The sequence below is a fragment of the Aplidium turbinatum genome, chromosome 3 (assembly GCF_918807975.1).
Source record: "Aplidium turbinatum chromosome 3, kaAplTurb1.1, whole genome shotgun sequence".
Lineage (NCBI taxonomy): Eukaryota > Metazoa > Chordata > Ascidiacea > Aplousobranchia > Polyclinidae > Aplidium > Aplidium turbinatum.
In genome coordinates, this window is record NC_137474.1 from 19,741,476 (window position 1) to 19,765,628 (window position 24,153).

At 40.1% G+C, this 24,153-nt stretch overlaps 1 protein-coding gene across 1 annotated transcript in view; it reads right to left on the reverse strand.

The window, feature by feature from the left end:
- LOC145766055 (solute carrier organic anion transporter family member 4A1-like) overlaps nucleotides 1–24,153 on the reverse strand; it is a 99,320-nt gene that overhangs the window by 53,502 nt on the left and 21,665 nt on the right. The window contains exons 2-3 of the mRNA XM_082577710.1: nucleotides 23,645–23,759; nucleotides 13,001–13,149 (exon numbers count right to left, since the gene is read on the reverse strand). Of these exons, the coding sequence (XP_082433836.1) occupies nucleotides 13,001–13,149; nucleotides 23,645–23,759 (264 nt within the window). The remainder of the gene's footprint in view (nucleotides 1–13,000; nucleotides 13,150–23,644; nucleotides 23,760–24,153) is intronic.

Consider the following 24,153-nt stretch of genomic DNA (forward strand, 5'->3'; position numbering starts at 1 on the left):
CACCATCAAGTGCTGCTGCTCTCACATCTGAAAGTTCCTCAGCAGATGATGAAGATTCTTCCAGTGACCCACTTTTTGCACCACAAATCCAAACAACACCAAAACGAACGAAAACCCAGCAGGAACAGCCATTACCAAAACGCTGCATTATCGATAATCCACTGTTTAATGCAGCCCTAGACAGAACTTTAACGTCAAGTCGTCAAGCAATGATGATCGTCACCCCTGCTCTTGCTGCAGCTGGAGTTGACATAAATGAATTGACAATGTCACGTTCCTCTGTCATGAATGCTCGGAACACCTCACGTGAAAGCCTTGCAGCTGCAGTGCGGCAAAAATTTAAACCAACAGTTCCACTTGTTGCTCATTTTGATGGCAAACTTTTGACTAATGCCACTGGCACAAAGTGCGACTCTTTGGCCATTGTAGTTTCTGGTATGCATGTTGAGAAACTGCTTGGCATTCCAAAGCTGCCTGTTGGAACGGGATCACTAATGGGCCAAAAAGTAGTGGAATTCATACACGAGTGGGAAGGTGTAGCAGAGCATTTAGCTGCACTTTGTTTTGACACAACATCAAGCAATACAGGAATCCACACTGGAGCTATCACCGTCGTGCAGCAGGCATTTAATCGAAGGCTGCTATTTCTTGCATGCCGACATCATATGTTTGAAATATGTGCTTCTGCAGTGTTTGATAACTTTTTTCCTTCAAGAGGGCCAGAAATAGACCTGTTCAGCCGTTTCAAGGCTCAATGGGACTTCATAGATAAGTCAAAATTCGACTGCATTGATACCGATGGCATTGGTGCAGGGTGTTTGAACAAGCCGGAGAAAGCTTGGCTTCAGTCTCGTCGTGAAATTGTTATCGATGATATTCACCAACACTTGGTGAATTTGCAACCTCGTGAAGACTATAGAGAGTTTGCACAACTTGTTCTTCAACTGTTAGGAGCAAAAGCGGATTTGGAAAATAAATTTTATGCTCCTGGTGCCTATCACCGGGCGAGGTGGATGGCAAAAGGCATATACTGCCTTAAAATCTTTGGATTTCGCCATCAATTCAACATGAGCAAACGAGAGATTGGATCACTGCGGAGAATTTGCCTGTTTATAACCACCATCTATGCCACTTTTTGGTTTGCAGCACCTTCATCAATATCTGCCCCTACAAATGACCTAGCAATGCTACAGCTCACAGAGGAATATAAAGAAGTTGATAGTGCAATTTCTGAAGTGGCAGAAAAAAAGTTGAGGTTGCACTTGTGGTACATCAGTGAGGATCTTGCTGCACTGCCTTTATTCAGTGATAACATCACAGATGATGAAAAAAAGGCAATCGTTAATGCTCTCAAGAAAGACCCATTTCCCGAAGATGTTCGTCGTGTTGCCCCAAACAAAATTGTCAAGTTTCAACATCTCTCTTTGGCACAATTTGTAACACAGCGTTCACTTAACCTTTTCGAGTCCCTTCATTTGTCAAAAGAATTTCTAACTGCTTCTGTCGACACATGGCATGATCGTGAAGATTACAAAGAAGCATGCAAAGTTGTGCGTGATCTCAAAGTCGTCAATGATTGTGCAGAGCGGGCAGTCAAATTAGCTACTGACTTCAATGAAGTCCTTACGAAAAATGAACAACAGCGCCAGCTCCTCTATCAGGTGGTCGAGCACCACAGAAAGCTGCTTCCATCAAGTGCAAGTAAAAGCCAACATGCCAACAGCACCACTAAATAAAGTCAACGGCTTGACTCTTTACGAACATTTCTTTTGCATTTTCTGGGCAATGTGTTGTCACGTGAAGCGTTGTGATCGTGATTGGTGAACGTACCTACTTTTATGCGGTTTATGCTAAAGTTTAGTGCATTTAATTTCATACCAAACGCTTTTTAATGTGATCTATTTTGTGTATTATTCATGTTTTTCTGCATGTGGAAACACTTATTGTATCATTAATTCAGAGTAAAACAATGGTTATAACATAAAAATGCTGCAACTGCAATGTAGATAAATCAGAAAAGAATTACGTCACATATTCAAGGAATTTTGACGAATTATGCCAAAGAAAGCAAATTTAGAGGCCGGTGGGAGAGTACTTCCTCTTGTCGGATTGACTTCAAATTTTCACAGTGTCATTTTTTTATGAATCCTCCTCAAATGAGAGGGTGTGCGAACAAAAATAAAAAATTTCGATTTTTTTTGGCCACCCTAATGTCGATGCAAGTACAATGAGCATGTATACTTTGATTTGTTTCATTTTGCATCCCATAATGGGCTAGCATGACTTAGGCCATTTTCTGAATGCACTGACATGACTTAGGCCATTTGATATTTTGACTTTATCAATATGAGTTTTTTAAAGGTGACATAATAACAGTGATAATACGACTAGAATTAACAGGAAAATCCCTAATAGCAACTCCAATCTAACGATAGGAGTTATATTTCATGCTAGACTGCATATTTCTCCCAAAAACAGTTCACAGTTGGCAAGACAAGCTGAATAAATTATCAGTAATGAGGCAAATTATCAAAAAAGGAGTGGCACAATGTTGGCATAACATGTTTCATAGATTGGAGATCATTGTATTTCCTCAATTTGATTGGAAGATGGCTTGAAAAAATAGGAATCCATGTAGTGTCGTCTAAGTTTGTTTGTGACCACTGTGGCAGATCCTCCCATTGTGCAGCCTCGAGAGACTCATCTACGCCCGTGTCGAACCAATAATAGATCCGCAGCTCCCCCATGAACAAGCTGGTTTCCGACACGGACGATCAACCGTAGATCAGGTCACACTTATGACCCAAGACATTGAGGACAGCTTCTCGGCTAAGAAGAAGGCTGGCGCCGTGTTTGTTGATCTCACGGCTGCCTATGACACCGTATGGCATAGGCGGCCTTACCTGCAAGTTACTCCGTCTGCTCCCTGACAGACACATGGTCCATATGATGATGGAACTTGTGCAAAACCGCAGTTTTACCCTCACAACCGGTAGCGGTCGTCGAAGCAGACTACGCCGACTTAAAAACGGCGTCCCACAGGGCTCAGTCTTGGCTCCTCTCCTGTTCAACATATACACCTACGACTTGCCCCCCACCACCTCCAGGAAATATGCTTACGCAGACGACCTGGCACTCTTGCACTCAGCAGGAAACTGGCAGTCAGTGGAGAGGAACCTCAGCCAAGACATGCAAACACTATCAGCATACCTCCAGAAATGGAAGCTACAGCTCAGCAAGTCAAAGACAGTGTCGGCGGCCTTCCACCTTAACAACCGGGAGGCACAGCGTGAGATAAACATCAAGATTGATGGGGAACGCCTGCCCTACTGTGCCGAACCTACATACCTCGGCATAACCCTGGACAGGTCACTCACGTACCGCCGGCATTTGAAGTCACTGCGCAAAAAACTATCTACACGCGTCGCACTTTTGAGGCGATTGGCGGGTTCCGGCTGGGGAGCTGGTGCTAAAACTCTTCGTACAGCTACCCTAGCCCTTGTTCATTCCACCGCTGAGTACTGCGCGCCGGTCTGGTGTCGTAGTTCTCACACCCACCAGATTGATACCGCCATCAACGACGCACTGCGTACTGTGACTGGATGCCTGCGTCCCACTCCAACGGACTGCCTACCCATCCTAGCAGGCATCCAACCCGCTGAGCTACGCCGTAAAGGAGCCACGATTTCTCTCGCTCGCCGCGCTTTGGACCCCGACCATCTCCCCCATGCAACACTCAAGAGACCACCACCTATAAAGCAGCGGTTGAAATCAAGACGCCCCTTTGTGCCTGCCGCACAACAACTCCTTAAGAATGCCGAAGAACTTGGTTTAAGTGCGGCACACTGGACGAACCACATGTGGAACACGGAGTGGCAAAATCACACCTCCACGCTCCGTGACTTCATACCCGACGCCGATCCCCGTCCACCAGGGATGTCCCTCGCAAGGCTTGCGTGGGTCAGGCTTAACCGCCTGCGAACTGGCGTCGGCCGCTTTCGTTCGGACATGCACAAGTGGGGCCTGGCTCCTTCATCAGAATGCGAGTGTGGTGCCACGGAACAGACCGCAGACCATGTCATCCACCACTGCCTAACCCACCGGCCTCCACACGGTGCGCATGGTCTGAGAATCCTGGACGACGAGACTGCTGAGTGGCTGAAGATTTCCTGCCCTCCAATCTAGCCTGGAAAGATCGCTCATACGCCATCATCATCACATAATGGGACCTTGTACAATGCCTTTCCACTGCTTTCATGACTTCGGCCTCTAAGATCATGAATCGTGGGATCTCCAGCTTTCTTTCCAGGCCTAATACTCAACAAGCATCATCCATCGATTTTCATAAAATCACTGTGTTGCATCATCTGTGCATTGTTGGGATGCGGTCTGATCCTGCCCCTGGCATTCTGGATGATAATTTCATAATCTCTCGTCGTAAAAATGTTGTTCACCAATTTGCGCTCGATGGGACTGTGCAGTGTGCAATGTGCATGCTATCGCACTACATTTGAGTGAGACCAGCCACGAGTTCCTTCTGAGTAATAGTGATGTCATGCTTCCATGCAAGGGCACAGTAGGCACTAGAGACAATAGAGTTTCTATTTTGATATCCACACCCATCACTCCAAATAACTATCTCCTCCAGACCGGGCTTCCACAAATTACCCATTCGAAATGATTAAACTGCAAGAAAGCGAATACTTCACAGGGAAAATCACTTTCTGTTTCATTCCAAATTGAGCAATAAGCATCTTTTGATTCAAGATTGAATAGTGAAAAATTGTGTACTGTCACGATTTCTTTCTATCTCTTACCAGGAAAAAGACTTTGGAAAGGTTCAATGACGTAGTTTAATGGGTCAAACCGAAAAGTAGTCAATTTAATGTCGAATAATTCTACTAGTGAAATGATAATCTAACTTCTTGAAGGACTTTAACGAACAGCTTCTCAAATAACTCTAATTTCAAACACAATTTATATCAGCACCAATTCTCATCTACTTGTATTCAATTACTTCAAATATCAGTCACCAATAATTTCTGCACCAACTACCAATCCACAACTCATAGCACAACTCTCATAATCAACTCATAATAATAACAGAATTCTCATAATAATAATTACGCAAATTACACCACTATTTATATAAGGTGGCTTCGGTCTGGTAACATCGAGAAGGTTACGTAATGTCACATTGTTCTGTCAAGTTGCAATAAATGTCAACAAGCAGAGGCTCTAGAACAGTGGTTCTTAACCTATGGGTAATTACCCACATGTGGGTAATTTCAGGATAGCAGGTGGGTAATCAGCTGAACCAGAATATTTAGAATTATAGATGTAACAAACAATGTCACAGAGCTCTGTAAGTGGTAAAGTTGCTTTATTACTTATGCTTTTTTTATGTTTTGAGTCCGTTCAAAACAACCAAACAAGCACAGTGATATTTTATCATTTTTAGAATTCTTTCGTCATAGTGATTTATTTTTCGCATCATTTTTGTTGCCGGTTTTATGTATTTCATTTTTGTGACATATTAGTAAGATTTTTCTTGTATAATCAGTTCAGTTACAGTTGTTTTATGAGCAAGCTTGATGGCTGCGTTGCTGTTAGCAGTTGTTTGAAGTAGTTTATATAGCTAAGTGTACATTTAGAGTTAGTGTTGAGACGAGCGAGCTATATTCTTTTGAAGATGAAAGCTTGAGAAAATTCTGGGGAATGATGGGGAAAGCAATAAGCATATCCAAAAGTTGTGCAAAACCACTAACATTGTTGACTATGTTTCATTCCACTTATCTCTGTGAATCAGCATTTTCAAGTGTTGTTGCTTTGAAGTCAAAACTTCGAAACAAGCTGTTAGATCTGAAGTCAGATTTGCTTTGTGCAGTATCCAAAATCGCACCCAATATTGCATCGATTGTACACAAAAACAGCGCAAATGTCTCACTGAAACTATTGATGCCGTTCTTTACGTTAAATGTTGTTTTTGCTGAATAACGCTGTTTTATATTTTTAATATGGTAAAATAGATAAAATTAGATTTTGGGTAATGGGACTTTGATCTGGACAGAAATGGGTAATAAGGGAAAAAAGGTTAAGAACCCCTGCTCTAGAAGGTCACGTAGGAAAAATGATTCCAGAAAACACGTTTTACATAATACAGATTTCGTAATCAGAGGTTACTTCAGGTCATAACCGATAATAACACATTGCACCAGAATTTTACAATCAAAACAACAACGCTTGTTTAAGATACAAAGCAAGCCATCGCGAGGCATTGCACCTTGATTGTGACATACGCCCCCCCTTAGAATATTGTTGCAAACAATATAACAACACAATCAATACAATTAATTACTCAATAAAACAGTTCTCATAAGTTCTCTTCAACGATTCATTAGTCCATCGTTGCATGATCTACCAACGACAGCGTTTCTCAAAACAATAATCACGTTTTCTGCGAAAGTTTCCATCGTCCTTAATGTCTTCAGTGCACCGGCGAGCGAGATGACCCATCTTCTTACATCGAAAGCACTTCTTCTCCGGACAGCCCTTGGCCAGATGACCTTCTCTGTGACAGTTGTAGCAAGCCTTTTCATCAAAAGAGCAGCTCCTGGCTATGTGTCCAATCTCCCCACATCGGTAGCAATGGTTGTCACGACAACGTCTGTTTTCCGAATGTCCGCCGTCAGCAACGCATTCCCTGGCGAAATGTGCGCGTCTACCGCATCTATAGCAAGCTCCAAATGGTCGTCGCTGATTATCTGCAGAACAATCTCGAGCAAAGTGACCATTCTTGCCACAAGAATAACAAGTAACTTCAGAATCTCTCTCAGTAACATTTCCGATTATAAGATCAACTAAAGGATTTTGTAAACATAACGCTTTCACAGTCCCACTACAATACGGAGTGTCGATATATATCCTCGCTAACGGTCCTTGGGTTGAAGTGGTATCTATCGACATCACATGGCCAGTTTTTCCCGTTAACTGACTGTCTTTTACTAAATCTCTCCTCACCATTATACCCGTAGAACCAGAATCACGTAAAACTTTTACCTTTTTGTTTCCAACTGTTCCATTCACTACTGGCAGGTAATCTTCAGGTATTATTTCTTCGGATCTCTCATTCCCAAGCGTGGGTTCAGGAATCATTAACGCACAACCACATCGATAAACGTCCGTGTCTTTATTCTTCCCAGACTGATTGGATAAGAAAAACGACTTGTCCTTGCATTCCTTTGCTTCGTGTCCTTGCCTATTGCAACGATTGCACCACTTCCTCGATTCCTGATGATTTCTGTTAGTCTTCTTCCGGCAGTTAACAGCCTTATGACCTAAGCCATTACAATTAAAACAACGTACTTCTCTTGGAACCGCACCTCCTTTAAAATTATTTATTTGCTCCTCGTTATAATCGCATGACAACATCTCTTCGGTTGACAACTTCTCATCATGGGCAACTAAGTATTGTTCCGCCACACTAGCTATTTCTTCTAGAGTCTTTGGACTTCTCTCCATTAAATGAACAGACAGATCTTTTGAACATGAATCTGTGAATTGTTCCTTAACTATAAGGTTTGCCAATCCGTCCAATGATTGATCAGCCCCCGAAAGTTCAAACCATTTTAACAAAAGGTTTCTTAAACGTTCAATAAATTGACCTGGGCTTTCGTGTCGTTCAGGCTTTGCCTCACGGAATCTTTGACGGTATCCATGCTCGATAAAATTGTATCGCTTTAACAAAGCTAACTTCAATCTGTCGTAGTTCATGGCCTCTTCTTGCGAAAGTCTTGAATATACATCAAGAGCTTGTCCCGATAATATCATGCTTAGCTGGGTAGCCCACGTTGACTTCTCCAATTTGGCTATTGTAGCATATCTTTCAAATCTTAACAAATAACTATCCAACTCATCTTTTTCTTCAACAAATGATGGCAAATCTGGACGTCTAACTTGCGCCACAATAACATCTCGAGCATTATCATTAGTAGAATTAGATTGCTCACCAATGTCCAGCTTTTGTCTTTCTAAATCAAGTCTTAACTTTTCCAATTCAAATTGCGCTCTTCTTTCTTCTGCTTCTGCTTCGCGTTGTGCTCGCTTCTCTTCAGCTTCGCGTTGTGCTCGATTTTCTTCAGCTTCACGCTGTGCTCGTTTTTCTTCAGCTTCAAGTTGTGCTCGTTTTTCTTCAGCTTCAGCTTCAAGTTCTGTTTTCCTTATTTCACGAGCAGCTCTTCTATCTTCTCTTTCGTCAGCTTCTCGCTGAGCTTTTTGGTCCATTATCTTGTGATACTCTTCCATCACAAACTGAGACTTCTCATTGCCAGTCAGCCCCATTCGTTCAGCCATGCTCCCTAAGTCTTCAATCATCTCTTGTTTGACGGTATCCGCCATTTTGACAACTTGTTGTGGATTTATTATTCTTTCAATAAATCTTTCAGTATTCTTCGGTTTTTTTCGGTTAATTCCCGGACGAGCCCCCAGAATGTCACGATTTCTTTCTATCTCTTACCAGGAAAAAGACTTTGGAAAGGTTCAATGACGTAGTTTAATGGGTCAAACCGAAAAGTAGTCAATTTAATGTCGAATAATTCTACTAGTGAAATGATAATCTAACTTCTTGAAGGACTTTAACGAACAGCTTCTCAAATAACTCTAATTTCAAACACAATTTATATCAGCACCAATTCTCATCTACTTGTATTCAATTACTTCAAATCTCAGTCACCAATAATTTCTGCACCAACTACCAATCCACAACTCATAGCACAACTCTCATAATCAACTCATAATAATAACAGAATTCTCATAATAATAATTACGCAAATTACACCACTATTTATATAAGGTGGCTTCGGTCTGGTAACATCGAGAAGGTTACGTAATGTCACATTGTTCTGTCAAGTTGCAATAAATGTCAACAAGCAGAAGCTCTAGAAGGTCACGTAGGAAAAATGATTCCAGAAAACACGTTTTACATAATACAGATTTCGTAATCAGAGGTTACTTCAGGTCATAACCGATAATAACACATCGCACCAGAATTTTACAATCAAAACAACAACGCTCGTTTAAGATACAAAGCAAGCCATCGCGAGGCATTGCACCTTGATTGTGACATGTACCTGCAGCTTGGTTTTATAGTAGGCTACATATAGGCTACTGCTTGCCTTAGTTTTAGGACACAGAAGTACAGCCTGTAAATCCATTGTCCATACGGATTTTACTGTGCTAGCGGACTCTTTGTCTTCGTCTTCTCATCTCAAGCTTCATTCTTCAACTTAATATGGTCATCGTATTGTTCCTTGGTAATAATACTGTATTTGAATGAAACATACACGTCGCACTGACCCTTACGTGGTATGAACAGAACACCCGGCAGCCCGTTGCAACCAGTTCTTTTGAAGCAGCACGTTTCGATCTCACTGGGCCGCAGTGGACATGAAGCTGGCCAAGAGTGTGTGTGTGGCCCTCGCGTAGTGACGACCACCGTAAATAAACATACAAGCAAATGGCCTAAATTGTTTCAATTTGGACCTGGACCAAACAAAGCCCAATGGCGATGATATCACGGGTAACGGGGACAGGCTTGGTAGAGTTGGAAGCCTCCAGCCTGGTTTCACATATTGGCGGCGGATATAAGATGATCGTCTCCCAGTGCCTTTTGCCCACGACTTTTCCATCACAGACTGGGCTTCCAAAGCCACATACGACATCACCATCCAAACTCAATTTGAAGATCAACCAATGCTCGGACACGAGCTGGAGCCGACGATGAAAACGGAGAAGCTCTCATTATGAAATACTTCCCTAAAAAAGGCTGCGTGCTCAATGGTAGTATTCCTGATGATTCAGCAAGCTCTTTAGCTTGTGGATAAGAACTTCAGCTGCATGGAGACATGGGCCCAGGAATGGAAGGAGCTGCCACATATCCCTCCCCAGTTTTCAGTTATACCAGCACTCTCTATCCCTCCTGGAGCAGACCTCTCAAGAAAGGCATGGGTCACATTGAACAGGATCAGATGTGACGCTGGCTGCAATGGAGCTAATCTGCTGAGGTGGGGGTTGCATAATACGCCGATATGTGTCTGCAGAGCGGCAGAACAAACAATGCAACACATACTCCACGAATGTCCCATTTTACGGCCCCCAAGTGAAATCATTGGTATTCGACAACTGGACCCAACTACCTTATCATGGCTGCACGATGAGCCATTGCCAATCTAAGCTACTACAAGTCAAACGAGAGAAGAAGAAGAAGAAGCAAGCTCTTTGTATTGCCGATGAAGTTGGGTTATGGTATAGTTCCAGGGTACAAGAATTTCTTCTTTCTGTACATTGTGACCTTTCTACAGTAATGGGAATCTACAGTAGGCAAGTCATTGAGAAATTTCGCCAAAAAGTGATTTTCCTCTTTTCCCACTTTGGCACATTTAAGCTACCTACACATAAAAGTCAATTCAAACGTTTTAAAATCTATGTTTTCCTATGTTCTCCTTCTCCCATCAGTGAAACTCAAGAATGATGGCGAAGAACTCAGCAACGAGCTCATGAAGTCGCTAAGTGTGGTATTAAGCTGAGAATTAATTAGGTACCGTATCCAACAATGACTTGTTACAAAACCTGCCATGGGTGCGAGAAGACTCCGAGAAAAGGCGCATTGAGAAGATCTGACCTGTATCACAGTGTGAGGTGATAAGTCGCACTACCAGAGTGCTAGGAAAATGAAGCTTCTCAAAGGAACAGAGAGAAAACAGATTGATTTAAGTAGGGTGGTTACTTGAAAATGGCCAAGATTACGATACATAGAATAAAAAAAACATAATTATTTTGTGCTAACCTAATCGTCTAGACTTGTGATAAAGTGGAAGCTCTATTTCTGTACAATTTAGATCGTCGTCTTCTGACCATCTCCTCTGTTGGAGGAAAGCTTTACTTCCAGCAAACGATTAAAAAGATTTGTAAAATGGCCTAAGTCATGCGTTTGAGTTAGGCCATTTGACATTTTTACGAAAATACCACTTTCCCGTTAACGTAGGTCTTAGAAAATTATGTGGCAGATGCGCTACATTTTAGGGACCTACAAAACACTAATATCTCAATTTCGTCAAAAAGTGAGTTATGCCATTATTTTATTAGTCTGACGATATGTTAAATAAACGTGCGGCCGCGGTTTCACCGAGATATTTATATCTGGCCCTCCTGTAACAAAGGTTGCACACCCCTGCTCTAAAGGCATTAAAGAGACACCTTTGGTATTATACTTGACAGAGGAAATGATTCCTCTTTCTCTACTCAGTGAAAACACTCCTGTTAAAAAAAAGAGGTTTATTGCTGAATGAATGCTACAATGATTTGATACACACTCAGCCATCCCAAAACAGCGACCGACATGGATCTGTGTTTGGAAAGCCAACATTTCCACAACACCTTGGGCCATCAACAAGGCTTGGTTATTTAGTTGGACAAGATTTATGGTATTTTTTAAACACGTTGAACCTGAACCATAGATTTTTGCATGTGCCTGTAAATGAATGGCATGATGACAACATTTTCAAAGAAAACCTGGTAAATGTCCAAGGAATCAATGTAATTAATGACTGTGCTGAAAGGGTCTGCTACTATTCGGCTAGTTCCCTATTTGGCTACAGTCCGATTTGGCTAGTTCCCTATTCGGCTACAGTTTTGAATTGTATTTTATTCCACAATATCGTTTCTTTTGCATTCCGGCAAAGAAAAATAAATTGAAATGAAATTTAGCGCAAAATATTTGAACTATTAAATTGAAATGCTTGCTCACATAAAATCGACATTTATCCTATGTTACCATCTGCATGCAAACTTAGAATAGATTAGAATCCTCAATTATTACAAAATTCTAAATCCAACGAGGCCTTCTGTTTATTTAGAGAATGTTGTATTTTATTCCACAATATCATTTCTTTATCGAAGCTTTAGATGAGTGGGGTTAGACCTAACCACTGAGATCTTAAATCATATTATATTTATGACACCGGAAACATCCCTAGTGATATGGTACGATTCACAACTTATATTCATAACTTCTAACAAAGGAAGTAACCAAAGGAATTCCAGGTCATGTAACGCCAAAACCAAGGTTTATTCTAAACTGCCACCTAGGTTTTAATTTCATCGTTTATGTCAAACGCTATTTGGCAACTATCTTTTTTTCGTTGACACGTTTTCGCTGAGACTTTATCTCATTAACCTCTATTGTTAATCATGAAAAATGTTGTTTTAATGCAACGTTAAGGATGCTCTTTAAGGACTGATGCACGTTAAGAATTGCTCTCCATTCAGCGGCATCTAATGGATGGAATAATTACCTGCGACAAGACTTCAACAATCGGAAATTTCACTCTGTTAATCTCGGTTACCAGGCCTGCGTCAGTGATTCAAAGCCTCTACAAGTATGCAAAACTGCCAGAATTAAGCTCTTCAAGAAGCTTTCCCAGTCCGAGGATAAAAATTCAATCAATCAATCAAAAAAATTTTTTTTGCTCAGATTGTTATTTTGGCAGCATTTTTGAATTAAAGTGGGGTATGCCAATAAATTTGATACCCAACAACCCATGTCTATCGAAAGTGGTTTTTCAGTTATGGCAATTAGAGTAGGCAGAAATTTTGGGGTCACGGTGGGGGGGGGGTAAACGAGAGGCCATGACATTAAAAATTATTGTAAGGTTATTTTTTCCCAAAATGGAACACAATTAACTTAGGGACAGATCAAAATTCAAATAAAGGGAGCAAATGAAACATCCTAGTAACCATGCAATGCAACTTATATACAGGCTCAATATTGTTTGCATCCAAATTTAAAATAATAACAAATTATGCATTTCTCACAGTTTACCAAATGTTTTTTCTGCATAAAATGTACCCTTCAGTAGGTGAAATTTACCCTTAAGCAAAGAAGTTCCAGTTGAGAAGACCTGGACTAGCTGTCACTGTGTGTAATATATTATTATTAACTCACATTGATATCGCCTGACTGGCTGTTTCTGACACCTTTATAAATATAAGGTCCAGTCAGAAAATGAGGAAGTGCTAATGTCATAGTCCCAAAGCTTGTCACTATTAAGCCAATTCCAATCCAGCGAGGCTTGTGTCCTCCAACTCTCCCGCCTACAATCAACATACATGCATAAGTATATTTAGGAAAAATGTGAACACTATAATATAAACGACGACCTTTTAGAGTACATGTTAATTGTATGAGTACATGCATAAAAGTGAGACAAAGTCCAATTTGAAATTCTTCTGTTGCATGTTTCCAATTTGAAATTCTTACGTTGCATATCGCGTGATTTCGGGTATTGAACCCTCTTCAGCACAACTTTTATCAACAGCACTAACACTTTTATCAACAGTACTATGCTGTTGGCAATAATAGATGGCAGGCCAGTAAGCGAGGTTGAGGTTGAAGGTGGCACACTTGACGTGGTAGCTGACTTTTGCTACCTTGGTGATACCATGTCTTCTGGAGGGGGGGTGTGAGCATGCGGCTATAACTCGGTGCAAGTCAGCCTGAAAAAAGTTTAGAGAACTCCTCCCTATCCTCAGAAGCAAGCAACTTCTTGCTGCAACCAGAGGACAAGTTTACTCCAGTTTTACTGGTATGAGGAGTGTCATGCTCTTATGGTGCTGAAACGTGCGCTACTTTAGCAAGCACCGTCAAGCGTTTACAACGTAATGACAGAGTGATGGTAAGATGGACCTGCCTAGTCAAGTCTGAAGACAACATCCAGTTTGAGACTTTTCTATCAAAGCTCAAATTGAAAGACATCAGTGAAGTCCTCCAATTAGGCAGACTGAGATGGCTTGGTCACGTTGAGCGCAGCTCAAGCTGGATCTCACAGGTCAGATGTGTCAACATCGCAGCACAGCGGGGTCAAGGTCAAGCCCTGAACATAGACTGTGCCAACCCAATAAATCGCGAGATGTGGAGGGGAAGACTTCGTTCTCAACATACAGACAGGCCACACCCTCGACATGAGGATTAATTCAAGGCCTGTATAATCAAAATGACAAGCAAAGAGGTCGGTCTCAAAATGAATTTGACTAAAACACAAGTTATGTTCAATCACCATGTCAAAGGAAACCAAAACATTACATTAGATGGAGCCAATCTACAAAACGTAAACAAATACACATACCTTGGCCAAATAGTAACCACATCACCTGATAAAGTTCTAAGAAGAAATTAAAAAAAGAATTACACTTGGTTGGCAGGCATTTGGAAGACCGAGCTCAATATTTAAAAGTAAATTACAGATCTCAATGAAAAGAAAAGTATACGTATAATTAGCAGTGGGCTATAAATGGGCAATTTTTTGTTTTGCTTTAGGGACAGTTTTTTTGTGTTCTATTTAGCCTATCTCAACATAAAATGACAAAATTTTTGATCTGAGTTCCAAGAAAAAAGTGTGCAGGGTGAAAATTCAAAATGGCCGCCATTTTCCCAAAAAATTACGTTTTTAGCTATAACTTGGTCATTTTGGGGTATTTTTACCTGTGGTTGTGGTGTCTTACCCTATGTTTGTGGGGTCAGACAATCTGTTTAAGCAATAATAAGTATGCTATATCTTTTATGTGCAGAGGTATGATATAGTTTGACAAAATTACCCACTTTTTAAATCTTATTTTGTTGTTTTTATTTCGATCATCAACAGACTTTAAACTGTATGAAATTGTCCTGCTTTCAGGTAAATCTATAAACAAATTCAAACATAAAAAGGCATTCTGTCAGGAAGTAGCAGGTGCAAATGCCTTTGTAAATAAGAAGCCCACAACAAAAGTAACTCTACACTTTGACACTACACAGAGACGTAGGATAGATGGTGATTGGCCCTGTCTCATCTTAAATTTTCGTGATGATGATTACTCTGATCTTAAAGTTTCGTGATGATGATTACACTTAATGTGAGATGATCTCTCTACATCTTCTCTTCTTTGCATTTCAAGATAGAAACCAAATAGTTGCCCTTTTATGTTGAGACGATGAAGAGACTATAGGTAGCTGCCAATGACCCTCGCTGGACTGCAGTAAGTCTATGGGAGCAGATTGATGCCCTCATGACAGATGCCACAAGCAAAAATCTCAAGATTGAGATAGGGGTTGCAGAACAACTTGCATCAAAGCATGTGCCATATGATTTTCTTTGTAAGTCCCATACATATGAACGGTTTGATACAGACAATCTTACAGCTATGGCTACTCTCGAAAACAAAATTGGTCTTTGTAAACTCATTGTAAAGAGAGAGCCAGCATTGCAGGCCTACCTCTGGCAAAACAAATCTGGGGTTGAAACTGCTCTGGCAGTTCTTTTAAAGCTCATAGCCCATGAGGGTGTTGAAAAGCGCAAGACAGCATCTTCAGCAGAAAAGTTTGATGTGATTTTAGAGGAAGCTGGAGTATATAAGTCGTTTAGCCTCTACAAAGAGCGACGTTTTACCCAACTTGGATGTCAGGTAGATGCAGTCTATGATTGCATTCCATACATGAAGCAGTTACTTGCCAAGACACCGCTAAATAATCTTGTTAGAGCTTGTAAAATTTACCTTGAGAATGATTTCATCATAACTGGATTCAAAGCACTTGCAAAGTTTACATGCCGAGTGACAACGCCCTTCCTTAACCGTGTAGAACAAGAAAACCAGGATTTGGTAATTGAAATTCTTCCTCAGTTCTGCAGTGACCTTGCTGAAAAAAGACACACACCCTTCGGGACTACCATGCAATCAACCACTACTATTCTCAAACAACTAGATTTAATGGAGGTGACCTGAAGCAACAAGCAGAAAGAGAAGAAAAAGCTAAGATTGAAAGAGAATTTACAAAAGAAAGTGACAGCCAGTGATTTTATTGACCAACTCCTTGCGAAATGTAAAAACATGGGGGGCCTTTTACATCTGTCCGTGAAGTACCGGTAAACACTCTTGTTTCTAAAAAAGTCACCTGAGCTAAAGACATTCTTCAGGCAAGAAATCCAATATCAGAGAGTCACCTACCAACATGATGCAGATGTCCGCAGAAATATTTACCAGGTCAACAAGGTATCCCAAGAGGAGATGATTGAGAATCTCACTGTACTCCTTGGAGATGATTTCCAAGTTGAGGAAGCAGTGGTCTTCCCTTGTGAAGAGGAAATAATGCAAACACTGACAGGAGCTAAAGAGGCCGAGGGTCAGGATATGGAAGGTCTGGTGTTCCAGCCAAACCAATCACTTGCTATCATATAGGATGTGGGAGAAAAAACAAAAGATGGTACGTTGGGTATTACCTCGACGATAATGGGGGTGGAACTTCTGATGTGTGCTGGCACAGGAGATGAAACTTGGCAGCGACCACCTGGTACTGATGACATTCAGGACACTATGGAGCAACAGATTGTCCATGTGACACTGACAGTTTCAGGAACTTCAGTCTTTTCTCAGAGAAAACCATGTTACATTTTAAAAACTTTTACTTTTCCCGTTTCGTAAAAGCAGGATGTTGTATCGCATCCAGAGAACGCGTGGCAAAAGAGGAAAGATCGGCACATATTTTCTCCGAGTGCAAGCTGAGCTCGACGAATGGAAATTTTCGCGTTAGACGAATTCATTTAGCCTAAATACTGTTTCTGCATGGTGCGTGATAAAGCAAAAGGATGCAGACATGTTGCGCTGGGGCTTGGCAGAGAGTGCTGCTTGTGAGTGTGGTGAAATGCAGACGGCAGCCCACATTATGAAGGATTGTCGGCTATACAGACCACCTCATGGTATGGAAGGCCTAGTTTCCATCGATGACGACATCAGGCAGTGGCTAACCAACGGATGCCCTGACATATAGCGACAACACGAGAGAAGGATGAGTACATCAGTATCGTCAACCATCACAGTTAAGCCTATACTTGACCATAGGTTTCATGTTCTTCCAGAACCTTACGGACGATAGCAACATCAGCGTCTCTTTCTCCTTTGGCTTTGTCCACAGTAATGCCATTACTATAATAAGATTAACGTTTATTTGATGAAAATGCGGGTTTATTTGCCGGGATGGGTGTGTCTAAGCGAATTGCTACGTCGGACAAGATGTGGTCAGCTTTATGCGCTTTTGCTCTGCTTCTTTGGTTGTTTCAATATCACAATTGACAAAAACAACTCTGATATTGGTATTTTCCCTGCATAGAAGATATTGAATGAACATTTCAAGCAAATTTTTCATATTCCTAACTTTTGGCCAGTGAAGTCAGTGAATGAAAGCACAGCCATCGAATACAATCGAAATACAAGATAATCGAGGATTAGTGCACAAAATATTCTCTTTTTGCAAGATTATGTATTTGAACAATGCAGATGTCTGAGATTTCGGTATACTTCCGTCATCTGAGAAAGGGATGGTGGAACATTGGCAAGTTCATACGAAAATTTGTCTAGTTCCAGTGACCCCTGCAAACAGGCTATAGACAGTAATCTGTGAAAGATTTCGGTGGATGACATGTGTATTGTGTAGGCTATCTCTTTATCTCCATATTTTAAGGCTTTTCGCATGACGGCAAAAGTAGTCTATACTTGCTTGGTCAGATCTTTTTAGCGAAATCTATTTCAGTTTCTTTCCACATATTTTGCGAATAATATCGTTACCAATAATTAAGACGTTATCCACATTTACCCAAGTATCGCAATAATGCCCTGCTGAAACGTTGTAGCCTACAAATCTTCTCCATCATTTTTGGCAAAGATTTCGATGCATACACAGTTTTCCATAAATCATCTAAATCACTTCTTTCCATCAGTTTGCACCCTGCTCCGAGAAAGGACATCAGTTGATGAAAACCACCAAGTAGTAAGAGAACATTTTTGAAAATACCAAAAGTCCTGTTTAATTTTGAATGCTCTGAAGTAGAGGGGTTGGTCAAACGTTAGCGATGTACAACGTATGCTCATTTTCCTCGCTTGGTCTTGAACGAGTATCATTGTATTGTAAACAGCTTCATATGTTGCGGGATTAAGCGTTATCATAGCATGAAACGATACTGACAAAACCTGAAACTCACCTTGAACTACATTAGCCATGAACCCTTGCCATTGTAGCCTACTGGCTTAGAATTGAATATGTTTGAACACAGCCACAGAGTGTCAAGCAATTCATGGTGCGTAAATAGCACGGAAGAGAGGTTCAGTTGCTTGATTTGTACGTCTTTCCAAGTAACCTGTCTTTGCACCAGTATACGACTTGCCAAAATTGCCTGATTCCAGTAGTTCAGTTGCACTGACGTGTTGCTTTTCAATAACTAGTGCTGATCGAGTTGCAATTCTTGGTGTTTGACAATTTATAATGCCCATCACATGTATCATGAGTTCATGCCCTGTCAGAGTATCTTCGTTAAAATCGAAGTTATCTGCTACCCACTGACAGAAAGAGCCGGGATGACTTGTAGAGTCCATTACCTCATCCGTATTATCATCATTCGCTTGGCTTATTACTTGACCATAACTTGCACAAAGACCAAAGGATGATAGTACATCCAAGAGAATACTCGATCTTGTGACCTGATGTATAAAAATGCCAATTGACAATAAAAGTCTGGCGACATTGCATCGACGTAAGAATGGCTACCTATGTAACGACCTATTTCTTCGGGTAAGTATTTTTGTGCAGCTTTGGCGATGATACAATGGATTTAATGACTTGGCTGGTATGATGTTATAGTTGTTATCCAACTCCTTAACTATGCTTTTTCTGAAGTCTTTTCTTTGTGAAAGCAAACAAAATATGTTATTTTGCGTCGATTCAACGTTGCCAGACGTTGAATCGACGTAAAATAGCAAATTTTGCAGAAGGGTAATTCTAGACACTATGTTAATCATCCTTGTTTCACATGAAATTCGGGAATTAGCATGCCGTATTTTGCCGAATTTTAGATTTGGGGTGTCAAACAGGTAACCCATCTTTTTATGAAGAAAAATGGTTGTTATCAAAAATGTCCGGGTCTGGCTATTTTTATGTCAATTCTTACTCGCCTATTAGTCAACTTGAGAAAAAAGGATAGAGCCAAAAAAAAAAGAAATCATAATCATATGAAAGCAAACGCTTTGAAAATTAAACTGTCGTCATTATCAGTTCAAGTACTGTTGCCCTATCCTTTTTGCTCAAGTTGATATGTTTTTAATTTTTACTGTTGTATGTTTCGATTCTGCGTAAGATAATTTCAACTGTGTGGGTTTTATTACTTTCATCTGCCGTTGGTTACTTTTCATGAATAATATCTGGAGTCGCTTCGAAAAGATTTCATAGTAGGTTACGATTAAAAAGTTGTGTGGCCCGATAACTCATGTGTAATGGACAAAGTGGCCCGCGACCGCAAAAAGGTTTGTCACCCCTGTTTTAGTACAATCTTTTCCTATTAGACTAAATGTTCACAGCAATTGCCGAGGCAATTTAAACTTTTTCCGTTTGGCCTCGGCAACGTTTTTGCCGAAGTAAAAATATGCTAATTTCGAAGACTAAACTATTGCGAATTTGCAAACATGCACATTTAATGAAATCTGTTTGAAAACTCTCGCCCACCCAGAATTTCTCTCTTCTAAGAAAAAATCGACGCCTATGATCGCAGATCTATACACATCGGCTTCGATCCAGGCATCATCAACCCCAGAGTTCTCTATGGAAGTTCGGAGAGCTCTTAGTGCAGTCATCACAGCATGCAGCTCACCCAGTCTGGAAACAATTTCTCTGAACCCGTGCGTCTAGCAACTATACTGCCTTTTCGTAGAGGGCCATGTCGAAGGTTATCACAGTTTGGCACCACTGACCAACGACTAACGTCTTCTGCTGGGATACTTGCAGAATCACAGTCAGCATAGTAGGCCACTCGTGGCAACTTCAGGTAGTAGGGGCAGTGCACCAACGTGAGTAAGTGGTTGGCAAGATGAGATGAGTGACTTGTATCCTGCCCATCCGGGGATCTTGCCCTGTTCATCATTTTCTCTTGCTCTGGACAAAGTAGATGCTGTGACCCACCCTACCTGGGTCAGTTCATTTGACTGAGCAACACCTGTTGTGTTGGCCTCAAACCTCCGTGCTCTGTTGTCAATTTCTGGTTTTGGCTTGGCACATGGCTTAATGTGCACATGATATGGAAGGATTGATAAGTTCTTACCTGCAGTAAGTTTGAGCTTTGGTGCGACTAGTTCTCCTGGAACATTTGCTTTCTGATAGGCTACACTGCAGTGATTGCTTCATGTGTGGTGCCTTTCCAGTACGCAGACAACAAATACGAATAAATATCATACCTTTTCATTTCATTTTTATATATACTTAATTACGGACAAACACGACGTAACATTGTATGTAAGTAGTAATGTAACAAAATATAATTTCGGCGGCCATTTTGAAAACCAATATGGCGGATAATTGCAAAGTAGTTAACGCTTGGTATCTAGCACCGGCGCCGAGTCCCAGGCGGGCGAGCGGGCCGCACCCGCCGGACATTTCAGGAACTAAAAAAAAAAATTAATGCAACTTTCAGTCCAAAAATTTCTGTAACCATCTGCCAACTTCTGATACTAGCCTACTTACCTTATTCGCAGGGTTTTGTCGCCATATGATAGGCCTTACTAATTAAGCGATTAGTTTTCGTCAATTATTGCCATTGTTACATTCATGCAACGTTAAACAACGTTGTTCGCCGTTAAACGAGCAAAAGTGTCCGGCCGCGCCGTTTGTCTCCACTCGTAGCCCAGTGCTATAAATCAAGTAAATTGCGCAAACCTGCGAGGAACTTCATTTGCGGCAAAAGTCTGACCGCAATTTCCACTGCTTTTACATCGTTTTAACATCGCCAGATGTTAAATCAGTGTAAAAACTGTAGCATTGTTTTTCAAAGGAGTAATTTTCTCTCAAACGACGTTATCAATTAACTCTGCTGCCAAAATGCTCTATTTTGTCGTGTCAATCATCACAGTTGCGTCTGTTACGTCACTGATATTAAACTGTGCACACCTGTTGGTTTGGCCGGATGAAACTGTTGGTTGTCACTAGTTGAAATTCAGCTCCTTCGTTATACAACTGTTCTAATTGTAGATTCAATGTAAGCTCGGTTCAATAGCGCAGTTTATCGCTAGATGGCTTCTCGGGAGCTGAATTGCCGTGAAATCGTTTCTGCGTTGCATCTTGTTATCTGTGCGCCCGCTAGGAGCGACTTATCGTCTGAACCCACCAATGTATTGTGTGTGTTATCGTGTTGTATCAACAGTAGTAATGTAATTATGGAACTAGTACAGTATTGCAGTTTTCGTCCGCAACCCGCACATACCAATCACAAAAAATATACGGAACTGAATCACCAGGACCAGACGTTGTTGCGTACCAATTATATTTATTACTTGTTTCCAAATCGTGTTAGAGGAGACATAGACTTAAATGTAAAACTAGGCTAGCGCAACAACCTAGCAAAATCGCCCTTTTGAAAAACGCACAAAATTACCTTTATGACGTGACAGTATGTGTTCGCCCGCCCAGCTATTTTGAAAACTCGGCGCCTATGGTATCTAGGTATGCTTCTAATGAATTTCTTGACCGTTGAAATATAAAATTAGCATGTTTGATAAAGTTTCTAAGTTTATTAGGAGCCGAGATATATCAAAATATATATTTTCCGGCGGCCATTTTGATTATTTAAAATGGCGGCCATAGGGACATCTCTGCAAATGTAATTAACGTTTTTCGGATTCCTCATGGTCTAAGCTTTCCGAAAATGTGTAAGTTTGCTAATCTCCAAAAATTTTGAACGAAATTACATAACGAACCTGATTAAATGTTCTAATCTCGTATATCAAACAATTGACAACCTACAGCAACCAAACTGATAAAACATGCAAACTTGTAATACATCTCAATAACTCGTATGCTATACATTATGATGAAAAGGTTTTAGAAAGTAATAACTACATTTGATGCAATTTGCTCTGCTTGCCTTTTTCACTTGGCATTAAGCACTTTTTGTTGTACAGCATTAATGGTACAATACTTATTGTTTAATTTATGATGATTACGTGCTTTGTAGCGATCCATTATTTCGTCATATAAGTTTCCCTTTCTTTTACTAAAGTGAACTACTTTAACTTAAATTTATTTCCTAATGTTTCTGTAATTTTCCATGTAAACTGCTCCCGAAGTAAATAGAAAAAAGGAAACAGAAAATAAAATGATTCGTTCGGATTTGGCGACAGCGCAGTCAGACCAGCTCAAACTGAGCTCAGTGAAAAAAACGTATGTAACAAGTTGGACACCTGTTGTAATGTGAAAATCCGTACCCTTTTGTTTCGTTATTCTATAATATTTAAATTCATTTGCCATAACTACAATGTTTAAATTCAATTTGCCATAACCTACAATATTATATGAACAGTGAACACCTTCTGATAACTTAAAATTATAATTCGAGTACCGGTAATAATCACGTGGAAATTAGTTAATGGAGTCAGATAACCAAACTAGATAAATTAGATAGATAGAACTTTCATCAAACAGTTAGACAGCCTTAATATTAATTCAACTTATAAACAAACCATTCTTATACTTGAAGATAAACTATCCTTATGTTATACGTTAAATATAACCTAAATAAAATATAACCACAGCTTGACCTGACACAGACGTTGGCGATCATAATCTTCTAAACGGCTCTGTCATTTGACATTAATATAAAATGATTAGTTGTGGCTTATTTGTATAAACTTTTGCATTACAATAATCTTACAATTTATACACGTTTCAAGCCTGATTTGACAACCATGAAATTGAAATATTAACATTTTCTTTGCTGCATTTGCATACAATTGAGTTGAGTTGCTAGTAGGTGTTTCACTAAACCTAAAATTTCTGTAGGATTTTTCCTGTAAGTTCAACCTATTATGCAAAGCTCATAATCTAAAAAAAAGGCTGGTTGATTGGTTTGGTTGAACTTTTTTCTTCCAGAGGTCTTACTGTACAATGTATATATATGCTGTTTTAGTACTCTAAACACAGGGCTAAACTTGGACTTGAAAAAAAACTTGATTTTAACTCCCCTCCCCCCAGTATAACTTGTAAAATATGCTTAGTTTCTGAAATACAGTTCACTGCAGAAAAGATTCATAATGCAAAAGTGTTTGATATTTAACTTATGTGCTCGATCAAGTGTGATTCAAAGATGGGCTGTTGCATTGAAGCAAAATAGACTGAGATAGAATATCTTTCAAGAGATTGAATAAACCTCAAACCCTCAATTTTTGCATGTTATGCAGGACTCTTAAATAAACTTAGCTAGCAAACAAAAAAAAAGTTTAAACAACAGAGTAAATGGGCAGGAATATTGCATAGTATGACAAGATTATGGTGCCAAAAAGAGTACAATATTAATGCAAAACATCTGAAACCAATACCACAAATAAATAAATCTCTTTTTAGTTTGAAAAAGACTTTACTAAAAATAGCACCTAAATGACCGTATGCCACAGTGTGCGTGCCTATTTGACCGGTGCCTAAAAGACGTGTACCCCTACTAATTTGCTTAATAATTTTATTATCAATATAACTCTATCAATTGACACATTTGACACACAAGGAAAGCAATATTAGTGACATTCAACTCACCAAGATAACTTATGGGCAACAAACTCAAGCAACCAGCAATATCATAAGCGCTTATGATCAGTCCAGACTCAGAGCTCAACAACTTAAATCGGCGTTCAATGGAGGTGACATTAACCTGAATGTAATAAAAAGAAATTATAAAATTTAAAGAACAAACATTAGCCTATTTCTAGAAATGTAAAAAAACACACAGTGTGGCGTCAGGATATTTAGGCGTGGAGCACTGTGGCGCTCATTCATTTAGGCAGAATGGCCCGTTTTAGCTAGTTCCCTATTCGGCTACAGTCCGATTTGGCTAGTTCCCTATTCGGCTACAGTTTTGAATTGTATTTTATTCCAAAATTTTATCGTTTCTTTTGCATTCCAACAAAGAAAAATAAATTGAAATGAAATTTAGCACAAAATGTTTGAACTATTAAGTTGAAATGTTTGCTCACATAAAATCAACATGTATCCTACGTCACCGTCTGCATGCAAACTTAGAATATATTAGAATCCTCAACTATTAC